Source organism: Silene latifolia, chromosome 6, assembly GCF_048544455.1.
Source record: "Silene latifolia isolate original U9 population chromosome 6, ASM4854445v1, whole genome shotgun sequence".
In the NCBI taxonomy this organism is placed as follows: domain Eukaryota; kingdom Viridiplantae; phylum Streptophyta; class Magnoliopsida; order Caryophyllales; family Caryophyllaceae; genus Silene; species Silene latifolia.
In genome coordinates, this window is record NC_133531.1 from 1,798,078 (window position 1) to 1,809,380 (window position 11,303).

An 11,303-nucleotide genomic window follows, 5' to 3' on the forward strand; every position below is an offset into this window, starting at 1 on the left:
TTTTTAAAATTTAAAATTTAAAATTTAAAATTTAAAACCAACATTCTTTATGACCATCATTAAATGTCAAAGATAATCCAACAAAGGAGAAGATTAGAAGACATTTTTAAAGGGGGAAGTGACAAATAAGCCCCAAACGTTTGCCACTACGTGCAAATTAGTCCCATAACTTTTTACTAGTGCGAATTAGCCCCATTAGTTATACCCGACGTGCAATTTAACCCAAGTAGAGATATCCGAGTAAAATTTCACGGAAATTTATGACATAAGAGGAAAAATGACTAGGATGGATTAAATTAAATAATAATAATAATAATAAAAAAAAAACAAACATGAATTGTCTGCTACTCAAACACCTCGTTACTTCCTTCTTATCTCTTTCACTCTTATATGTTTTTGAGCTCCTTCTTCAATTATCACACCTCTAACCATTTCTCTATTTTTTTCCACCTCAATTTTGTTTGATGTAGCCGACACTTATCCCCGTAAATCACCATTTTTGTGATTAAAAATTTACTGGGTATGACAAAAACTGGAAAAAAAAAATGAAAATTGAGGAAAATTGAATTTATACAGACTACAAGTATATACCGTCATTTTTACACGATTTGAGCTCGAAAATTAAACGAATTTCCGCAACAATGGTGATGATTGAGGTTGATATTGCTGTGATAAATTAAACAGAGTTGTTGTTCAACGAAATTTTACACGATCTGAGCTCGGAAATTAAACGAAATTTTTCCAGTGCCATATAAGAGTGAAAGAGATAAGGAGGAAGTAACGAGGTCTTTGAGTAGCAGTAGTGACAATTCATGTTTGTTTGTTTTTTAATTTAATCCATCCTATTCATTTTTCCGGTGCCATGTCATAAATTTCCGGCGAGAATTTTACTCGGATATCTCTACTTGGGTTGAATTGCACGTCGGGTATAACTAATGGGGCTAATTCGCACTAGTAAAATGTTATGGGGTTAATTTGCACGTAGTGACAAACGTTTGGGGCTTATTTGCCACTTCTCCGCATTTTTAAACAACTAAACATCAAACTCAAAGTAACTTAAACAACTAAACATCAAACTCAAAGTAACTTAAAAAGTCTTAAAACAAATACGGAGTACGATATTTGTGTAAAACCGTCTTATACACACCTCTAGCCGAAGTCGTAAACCCTTTGTGTCGACAAACCGAAAAAATCACGACCATCGGAGGAGAGAGAAATGAATAACCCTAATTACACCGATAATACCACTACTGCTGCTGCTGCAGCACTATTAACGACCGAGTCCAACTCACTGACTCGCTCGCTCACCGAGTCAGTTCTCGAAACGCAGCGTTTCGACTCCAATGATGCCGGCGACGACGAGTCTGAGGACGCCGGCGAAGATGAGGTAGATGATGAAGACGACGACGAGGAAGAAGACGAAGAAGAAGGAGATGAGGATGAGGATGAGGATGAAGAAGATGAAGAAGATGATGACGTGGAGGAAAGAGAAAGTGAGGTGGTTGACGCGGCGGCGGAAGTAGCGGCGACGACGGCGGAGCAATTGATTAAGCGACAGAAACTTGCTGATGGTTTCTTTGAGGTTGAATCTATTCGTAAAAAGCGGATTTGTAAGGTATTTTTGTGTTTTAATTGTTTTAATTTTTTTCATTTCTATGATTTTAGAGTTTTGTTTCTTAATTAAGGTTACGAATTATAGTGTAAGACGGTCTTATACAAGAAATTTGTTAAATAACTAACTTTTCGATTTGAATGAGTTGTGATGTTTGAATAGTGGTTTAAAGACTGCCTTACATGAGAATAACTCGTGTTTTGTGTGCTTTTTTTGCAGGGTGAGCCGCAATATTTGATTAAATGGTGCGTTTTGTTTCTCATATCTTGTTTTTTCGGTTTAGTTTGAGTTGTATATTTGTAAATATGGAAGTTAAATGTAGCTGTTTTTGTTATATAGTTTGAAAAGGAAAGGATTTAGGTTAGAAATAAGGGATTAGAAATTAGGATAGAGGTCCAAATCGAGGTTTTTTTGAACTCTGAGTGTTTGATTATGGAGAGATAATCACAGAATCTCATTTAAGACCTCTTAAGCTTAAGACGACCTTTTCTGTGGAAAATACTTGCGTCCTCCTTACACTCAAAGGAGGAGGACCATCCTCCTCATTTCCATTTTGGTCCTCCTCTTACGAGTGTAAGGAGGACGTCCTCCCGGAGGACGCAAGTATTTTCCCTTTTCTGTATGTTATGTGGTAGATTTAATGGTAGCTAAAACTTCTATGTTGTAACCTTTAAGGCTAACTCGGGGAGTTATATCTAAGTAACTTAAGCATTCGGTGTTTAGGTTTGAGCAGCTCGTGCTCGTAACAAAGGATATTTGGATTGATGGAATACTATGGTTTATATGTTGTGTCTTTCGCCGGCTTATTGTCGGTGCAGTGCTATTGATTGATGGTTTCGTATAATGTAGTGTTTGTCCCTTTTCGTCACTGATTGAGAAGGGACTTTATTCAGGCTTGACTGTGATTTGACTATCTTTTGAGATGTTAGGTTTTAATTGTTCAACTTACTTCAGTACATAGTAATGGAGCCAAAGATTTGTGGTTTTACCGACGGGATATGATAATTATGTAATGAGGCGATGTACTGATGGTATAATGATAATTTGTGCCTACAAAAAACTGTTCGTAAAATTTGTTACGGTTGTTTCTAATTTGAAATAGATGAAGATACTTGTCTTACTGGTTTTTATGCCTGATTCAGGCGTGGTTGGCCCGAAAGTGCCAACACTTGGGAGCCTGTTGATCATCTTCAAACGATTCCTGATGTTATTGAGGCATATGAAGAAAGGTGTTTGTTTTCTTCCCTTGCCTTTTTTATAAGCTTATATGTTCACCATCTAACACGATTGTGTTAGCCCTCTGACTCTATCGCAGTAACTATCGGTTACTAAACCATTTCTCTGTGGGCTGCAGCTTGCAGTCTGGGCAAAAGAAGAGCTCTAGGAAGCGCAAACGTAAATTTACCCAGCAAAAGAAGAAAATGCAGTACTCTTATGGTGCTACCAAGAGCAAGATATCGCCAATAAAGTTGCCTCTCAACAGCCTTGAACACCCGAACTCTTCCACTTTAGAGTCAAACCATGTTCATCCCCAATCAGGCATGGTTGATATTGTTGTAAAATCCGAGGAGACTACGAAGAGATCTAGAGGTTCTAAAAAAATTGATTGTAATGGCTCTATGAAAGTGTCGCCTGCTAGCAGTGAAAAAGACCGTTCTGAATCACAGCTGTCTGGTCAAAATGCTAATGGGAGGAATTCGGATATACATTTACAACAACCTATGAATGTTGAAGTAGGCCCTGCCGAGTCCCCGTGTGTGAAAGCTGGCCAAACCAATCAGCGGAGAGGTGCACGACGAAGAAAATCGGGCTCGGTACGCAGGTTCACACAGACTGAGTCATCATTAAATATAGATTGCTTTGGCACCCCCTTACCAGTGAATACTAGCGCTTCTGAGAAAGTTGAGCAGTTAACAGTAGGGAGTTCTGATGCTTCCCGAAAGAAAAAATATGACAATACTCGGAATTCTCCTATTATCACCAAAATTATCAAGCCCATAAGCTATTCAGCATCTGTGACAAACAATATTCAGGATGTTGCTGTGACATTTGTGGTAATGAGGTATGCTTCGCCTAGTTCTTCCATCAATTATCTTTGTGTGAATGATATCTTTGTGTGAATGATGATTGCTTCTTAATCAATTATCTTTGTGTGAATGATATCTTTGTGTGAATGATGATTGCTTCTTAATAAAAAATTCATATCTAATAATTTTGTTAGGGTAAGTTTTCTTCTTGTTTCATATGCATATTTTTTAAGAGTGAAAAAGGACAGTGAAATGAATAATTCAGAAAAGTTTAGTTCTACACGTTCGGCAATTTTAGTGAATCTTTGGATGAAACAATTGGGAAAGCTGTGGCGGTCTGGCCTCTTCTGATATATTTCACATCTTTGCCAATTTAGATAGTTGACAAAATTTTACACTGTACGTAGTTTTCTTCATGTTTGGTTAGCTTCATGTTCTCGTCTTTTACGTTTAGGAGATTAGGATATGAGTAAAGAGGGATGTGGCTTGGTACCTTAAAGAGAGGCGAGGAAGGAAAAGGGTACTGTCCTTGGTTTTTTTGTGAGTGAAAAAGAAGTACAGCGAAATGAATAATTCACACAAGTTTTGTTTGGAAAAGCTGTGGCCTTTTCTGATATTTTTCACATCTTTTCCGATTTAGATAGTTGACAAAATTTCAGTGTACGACTGTAAGTACCTTTTGTCATGTTTGGTTGGCTTTTGCCAAGTGATTAATTTAATTCCACTGTGTATTAGGCTGTTCGCTTGTTCCCCTGTTTGTGGCAAAAGTTGTCATTCTTTCAATAGACATGCAGTGTTCCCGTGTTTAACTTTTAGGAGATAAGGGCATGAGTTTAAAGAGGGATGTGGATGTGGCTTGATACATAAAAGAAAGTTTACGAAGGAAAAGGGGAGTCCTTTGTTTGTATTACTCCGTATTGAATTAAGGATTGGCTGAAAGAAGTGTTCGGTTTTTTTAATAAGATACTGTTGATTTTTAAATAGTAGTCGAGTTCATCCTTCTGTCTGGCTGAAAGAAGTTTGGACTTGAACAAAGCATACTTGTATTTTGTTGGAGCACTATTTCCCTTCCGCCAGTCGCCAGACCTCGAGATTTTCGCAACAGTGGGTTTTCAGGTGATGATATGGGCTAGGAAGACATACTTGGTATGCCTATGCTGTATAGTATAGATCCTTCCCTAGGGACTTCACTGATATGTTCGTCATAGAAGCGACATTCCTGCTATGTTTTGTGAATCTTATTGAGTGCAGCCTTGACATAAGAATCAATTGCTTGACGTGTTTTCTGGCAAACCCACACCTATTACAATGTTATATTTGCTCGCGTTTTTTTAAAAAGGGTGAAATTTTATAAAATTAACCGGTAATATAAAATTTTCAAAATCTGCCCTTTTATCACAATTTTGACCTTTGCATCCTGGTCAGAGATCTCAACAGGAAATTTCTATTTATTTTACTTATTGTTTAGACCTTGGGTTTTATGGACATTTTATCTTGTATTCTAGGTCGGACGGGAAGGAAGTTATGGTAGATAACAAGTTCCTCAAGGCAACCAACCCTCTTCTGGTATTTTCTTGCCTTCGATTTCATCATGTCGTACCCTACTAGATTGTATCTTGTGAAAAACATGTTATTAACATTTTGGCTCTTGTACTTACAGTTGATCAATTTCTATGAACAACATTTACGGTATAGTCCCGCCTAAGGCAGCAACACATTCATCCACATCCTATGCCATCTTTTTGCGAGGATAGCTCATTTCAAAGATGATCTCGGCCGTTGGAGAGGCCGAATATACCGGAAACACCAGAAGATGTTGGGTGAGGACTTAGGGTTTTAACTTTAATTTTGTGTATTTTGTGACATGTAGGAGCTTTTGTGTATTCTCTTGCTCTTGTGGCATACATCCGTCCCCCCTTACCTTGTAATTTGCGGGAGTCATTGAGGCAATGTTGTTGTCGAACTCTTGTAGGAATCTTAATTTAATAGTAGCTCAGATACACACATGACACATCAATTGCTACCCACCCCGGAAAGCTTTTGTTAAATGAGTGAAATGGTGATAATTTATCTTGTAATGTCCATCATTGTGATACTCATGTTCCTCGCTTCGGCTTTTGTCGGAATGATGAAATATTTTCCTGTGGTATCCAATTATGGTCGGTATTTGATCAAAATTGAATTGCGTCTTTCGTGGTCCTAACACGTAGAGATGGAAGTGGGCCGCGTTACCTCGTGCCAACCCATCGTGAGGAGAAAATGGCACGGCCCGAGCTTGGGAAGATGGGTTTTGTGCCGTGCCGGTGAAATGGAAATGACAGCTCAGGCATAGCTCATGGCGTGTCGTGTCGCGTCTAGGTTGAGCACGTGTCGCGTCGTGTCTAGGCAGGCTGGGCACGTGCCGTGTCGTGTCTAGGCTGGGCACGGTTTGGGGGGATGCCAGATTGTGAGCCCAACGGCCCACGTGCTCACTTTCATCTGACTCGTGAATACTTTTTTTTCTCGATAGCTCATACATTTGTTCACATTCGCTTTCGGATTGAATTTTATGAAAAGATTGCTCCCTCCGTTCTAGTCATTTGTTGCGTTATTTCATTTTTGGGTATCTCTATTAATTGTTATTCTTTCATATACGGAATACATTTGAAGAACAATTTGATCATTTACACTCAATTTGGTTCACTTATTACTCCCTCCCATCCAGACCAAAGGTTACAGTTGCTTTATCACACTTGTCGAGGCAAGTTTTGTAACGTGCATATCTTTAGTTAGACATTATTAAAAATTATAAAAATTTGATATTTTTATAGCATTTATGACGATAAATCAAACAAGATCTCACATGACTATATTTTGTCTTATAGATTAAGAATAATATCAAAGATTCTCTACGATCATAAAGAGTGCCAAAAAGCAACTGTAACCTTTGGTCTGGATGGGAGGGAGTACTTAATAATTGATCTCCTCCTCTTTTCTTGGTGTTTGTGCTAAAACCAAAGAACAACGATTGACCGGGACGGAGACAGTATTAAAATAATACTCTCACGTAACAAATACAGTAACAGAATATGTTCTCTATTTCGCATTATCATTCTGTAGTTTATTAAAATGTACTATTTGAGTGTTTGTTTATGTTATTTTATTACTGATGATTGGGATAAACCACCGCTCGAACCTCAGCATAGTCATCCATATTTTATGCATTAACTTCAAAGTGGCGTTCGGTGAACGCAAGTTCCAAATTCCAAATTCCAAATTCCAACAACTCTTCACCACCGATCAATATATTATTATTCACAACTTCTTCCGTCTCGGTCATTTATTTGCCTATTCTATTTTCAGGTATTTTAGTCATTTGTTTCTCTTTATAATACTCTCTGCATTATATCACTAAAGAAACGGTATCTTTCTCATCATATCATATAGACATCAACAAAAATGCAGCAACCAAAAACCCGAAACCAAGATGATACACAAGATGAGTTACTAGTTCATGTTGATGAAGCGGAACGTGTTATAGAAGACCTTCCTAAGACTGATATAAGCAGTAAATTTAGTATAGTCAAGTACCAAGGCTTCTGGTGTCCTAACCATAGTAACTACATGGCTAGCATCCTTTATTTTCAACAACATTTCTGTGCTCGCGACACTGATCTCATCATCGGCAGCTTTCCTAAGACAGGTATTAGCGACTCTTGTATAAAATCGTCTATGTACTACCATCTCACATGTCCTTATGTAGAGTCCATCATTTTAATGATTCTCTGAGAGGGTGTTACAGTGGCAGTGGCGACATTTCATTTTCCTTTATTCTATTACTTTTTAAACATGGAACTATTGAGTTTTGTATGCTTCCCCTATTTCACTAAAATCTTTGGTTTTGATTTCTCGAGGTTTTTAGGAGGATCATAAATGTGAATACTTGAGTTTTTAATATTAAAAGTTAGGGATATTCTGTTATGCACTCCTTAACTTTTTCATTTTCTAAATTGTACTACTTAGCAGAAAAAACTTTGATCGTCAATAATTTTTGGCTATAAGTTCATAATACGAAAAACTTTTTTTTTTTTCAAGTTGATCCTCTTTAAGAGGTCTTCAAATTGAAAAAAATCACCGACGTCTTAACTCGTAGCTGGGAATTATGGTCGGTCAAAGTTTATTCGTTAAAAAAGCTTTGACCAGCCATAACTACCGGCTACAAATGCAAAAAGCGGTAAATATTTTTTTCTAATTTAAGGTTTTGACGAAATAATTGGTTTGGAAAAAAAAAATTACCGTTCTAAACTCGTAACATAATTATTGCCGGTCAAAGTTTTTTTTTTGAAAAACGAGAGGTACACCTTAGAAAACGAAAAAGTGCAGGGGTACACAAGAGAATATCCCTAAAAGTTACTCTCCTTGTCTCAATGATTTGTTTACCTTTGATTAAAATACCGCTAAGAGATAAAAATGATCACCAAATGTATATATATTGAAAATCCAATTAGTCCCATTATAAACGGATATATGCGTCTAAAGTGAAAGACGGATCAAATATACTTCAAGTGGTGACATTTTTGGGCCCCACCATGCAACAAGCTTGTTGCTTGTCTTATGCTTAAAGTGGGTGGATATTTGTCCCGTCTACAACTATAGACGAATATCTCCCGTCTATAATGAGAATTTGCGTTGAATATCATAGTGTGTAAAAATTGATTCATATCAGTTTTGGTGAAACAGGTACCACTTGGTTGAAGTCTTTACTCTTCTCAGTTGTCAACCGCGAAAAATATGGTATTAAGCAGAGTCCTCTGCTTAATAATCATCCTCATGAGCTTGTATATCGGCTAGAGATTGATGTGTATGGTAATGCGTTCGATTATCCTCGACCACACCATCTTAATGAACTTCCTTCACCTAGATTACTCCATACCCACTTGCCCTACGTCTCGCTCCCGGACTCCATCAAGGATTCCGGGTGTAAGGTCTTATATATCAGTCGAAACCCTATGGACACGCTTGTATCACAATGGTACTTTATGATAAGCGCGTTGAAGAAGATGGAAGGCGAAGATTTTGAATTTTTTAGTATGGAGGAGTTTTTTGAGTTTTTCTTACAAGGGAAACTTGTGCATGGACCTTTCTTTGATCATGTTGTTGAGTATTGGAAGGAGAGTTTAGAACGACCCGAGAAAGTGTTGTTCCTAAAGTACGAGGATCTGAAGGACGATCCTATAGTAGAGTTGAAGAAATTAGCGGAATTTGTGGGAGTGCCCTTCTCCCCTAAAGAAGAAAGTGAGGGTGTTATTAAGGAAATAATAGAGTTTTGTAGTATTGGTAATTTGAAAGAAATGGAGGTTAATAAAAGTGGAGTTTTTAATAAGTTTTATGAGAAAAAGAGTTATTTTAGAAAAGGAGAAGTGGGTGATTGGACACAATATTTTACTCCTTCCATGGTGGAGAGGATGAACAAACTCATGAAAGAAAAATTTGAGGACATTGGTTTGTTTTTCAAATTAGGTTATTAGTGAGTTTTTTTTTTTTTTTTTTTTTTTTTTTTTTTTTTTTTTTTAAAAAAGGGTTTTCTAGTCAATGTAGGTGAATAAGTTTTTTTTGTTACGATATGTGTCTATTTTAGAGTATTAAGGAATTCGCATCTGATTAATAAAACTGTGTTAGTTTTTTTTTTAAAGCTGGGACTGTTTTCTCAATTTGTGTTGTTCTTCTCCGTGAATGCGTGATTATTATCACGAATACTATCTTACAACCAGTTGTATAGTAGCATTGTACAACCGTCTCAAAGTTGTTGAGCTATCTTACAAGTTGTTGAGCTATCTTACAAGTTATTGAGCTATTTTACGAAGTTATTGAGTTTAATAATTATTCTGTTAAACTCAATATCTTTGTATCATAGCTCGATAACTTTTTCAATAGAGCTCGATAACTTTATAATAAAGGTCAACTATATTGAATTAGTTGTATATACAACCAGTTGTATAATACTCCCTCTGAATTATTATTAGGTAATTCCTCCGATTCATTTGTTTATTTACGTTTGATAACATAATATTCCTTGAATTCCAAAATTCACGTGCAAGATTCGTTTGTTGTGTTAATGTTCTTTCTTTAATTATTTCTTTCTCTTCTTTCCTATGTTTGCACTTTGCAGGTCTGAACCCAATAACATTAGCCAAAAACCCGAAACTTTCGGATCGTAGTAAACTTGCTACATCCCTCAGAGTGAGAAATTGCCATATCATAAAACACAAATTTATATTTTTGATCGCCAGAGGCTTGTGATAAGGAAAAAGGGTTATGAGACGTCACAAACAAGACTTCGTGTTTATAAAATATGCACAATTGCACATTGTATGAAACGAAGATAGAAATGTTTGATCTTTAACGCAGCGATATAGCTAATTTCTAATTCTAAACTCAAATATTTCGGACAAAAAATTATAAATAGAATATATTTCTTCGAGAATCTTATCTGTTGTAATAGTCTTGTGGCAATTTTTCGAGCAAAGCGCCAAAATCAAAGCTGATGGGGCATATTCTGCACCGCTGACCAAGTCAACATATTGAGCAAGGTCAAAGATATCCACAGCAAGTCAACGGCTTAGATAGCCTAGCCGTCGAGCCAAATCCCATCTACTGTCACTGGTCTCGGCATGGCAACTTGCAGGGGCACATACCCGCGTACTCATATCCAAGACCCCTCGGCGGTGAGTCAACAGGGCCCGCCGGCCTGCCACAGGTCCCTCGGCCGAGGGGTAGATCAGTCTTTCCACCTGCTAGCCACTTGGCCACTTGGCCACTACGTGACAAAAGGTGAAGGTCTATAAATACTCCTCAACCTTCATTGAGGAAAGGATCCAGAACTTAACCTAAAAAAGACACTATTCATCTGATATAATCTTCCTTATCTCTCTACAATATACATTCAGCCAAGTAACAACTTATCCCTTAAGTTTACTGACTTGAGCGTCGGAGTGAGTACGCTTGGCACAAAGCCAAGCCCTCAGTTCGTTCATTGTTGCAGGAGAGGCCGAGAGGAACAATTAAGGAAAGAAGGATCCAACCAAGGACATCATTCTACAAGCTACGAGTGGTAACGAATATCTGCTCTGGAATTAAACCCGGAACAATTGGCGCCGTCTGTGGGGAAATCGCTACTAGAAGCTAGTCACATTCATTCCCAAACAAAAACAAAAACCCACCCAAAAAGCTAAGAAGATGTCAAAACAACTAGACGCAGTCGTGACCGACGAAACCGCACTCTACCAAGATGATACCTTCAACAATTCTGGAGTCGTGCAGCCCTCCACCGGCGGAGTAATCCAACCGGAGTTCGGGATGTCAATAATACCGACACACCGTTGTCACAACCAGGTCACCATCATGGGACATGTGGTTGACGTAGCAAACCGAAAATGCTCTTGGACCTAATTGGTAATACGCTTTGCTCACACCGTCACGCCGACAAGAGCGGCGGAAACCGGGAGACCAGGGCCGAAATGTGACTCCGATAAATTTGAACGGAGCACTAGGAGAAGCCGACCCGGTCAAGACGGGGGGGAGCCCAAAGTGGGCGTGGTAGACTGAGTCCTTCCCGCACTCACGGGAGGACAGCGTCCCCGCAGCACGAACGAGGCTTACCCCAAAGGAGCCAGAGGAGTCCGACT

The 11,303-nt window shown here is 38.1% G+C and overlaps 2 protein-coding genes across 2 annotated transcripts; both read left to right on the forward strand.

Annotated features, from left to right (window-relative positions):
• The first annotated feature begins 1,122 nt into the window (after nucleotides 1-1,122).
• LOC141585922 (chromo domain-containing protein LHP1) lies at nucleotides 1,123-5,816 on the forward strand. The gene is made up of 6 exons (XM_074406998.1): nucleotides 1,123-1,615; nucleotides 1,832-1,857; nucleotides 2,755-2,841; nucleotides 2,967-3,674; nucleotides 5,145-5,205; nucleotides 5,300-5,816. Exons 1-6 carry the CDS (start codon nucleotides 1,217-1,219, stop codon nucleotides 5,342-5,344), a joined length of 1,326 nt encoding a protein of 441 aa, XP_074263099.1. The 5' UTR covers nucleotides 1,123-1,216; the 3' UTR covers nucleotides 5,345-5,816.
• A 1,248-nt stretch (nucleotides 5,817-7,064) lies between these two features.
• On the forward strand, nucleotides 7,065-9,146 carry LOC141586785 (cytosolic sulfotransferase 5-like). The gene is made up of 2 exons (XM_074408123.1): nucleotides 7,065-7,321; nucleotides 8,359-9,146. Exons 1-2 carry the CDS (start codon nucleotides 7,078-7,080, stop codon nucleotides 9,144-9,146), a joined length of 1,032 nt encoding a protein of 343 aa, XP_074264224.1. The 5' UTR covers nucleotides 7,065-7,077.
• Nucleotides 9,147-11,303: the final 2,157 nt, after the last annotated feature.

What these genes read in the sequence shown, in the direction of transcription:
- LOC141586785 (XM_074408123.1), top strand. Translation starts at nt 7,078, where the DNA reads ATGCAGCAACCAAAAACCCGAAACCAAGATGATACACAAGATGAGTTA. An exon ending in CGGCAGCTTTCCTAAGACAG is followed by an intron (nt 7,322 to 8,358) that starts GTATTAGCGACT and finishes TTGGTGAAACAG; the next exon opens with GTACCACTTGGTTGAAGTCT.
- LOC141585922 (XM_074406998.1), top strand. Translation starts at nt 1,217, where the DNA reads ATGAATAACCCTAATTACACCGATAATACCACTACTGCTGCTGCTGCA. An exon ending in GTAAAAAGCGGATTTGTAAG is followed by an intron (nt 1,616 to 1,831) that starts GTATTTTTGTGT and finishes CTTTTTTTGCAG; the next exon opens with GGTGAGCCGCAATATTTGAT. An exon ending in CCGCAATATTTGATTAAATG is followed by an intron (nt 1,858 to 2,754) that starts GTGCGTTTTGTT and finishes TGCCTGATTCAG; the next exon opens with GCGTGGTTGGCCCGAAAGTG.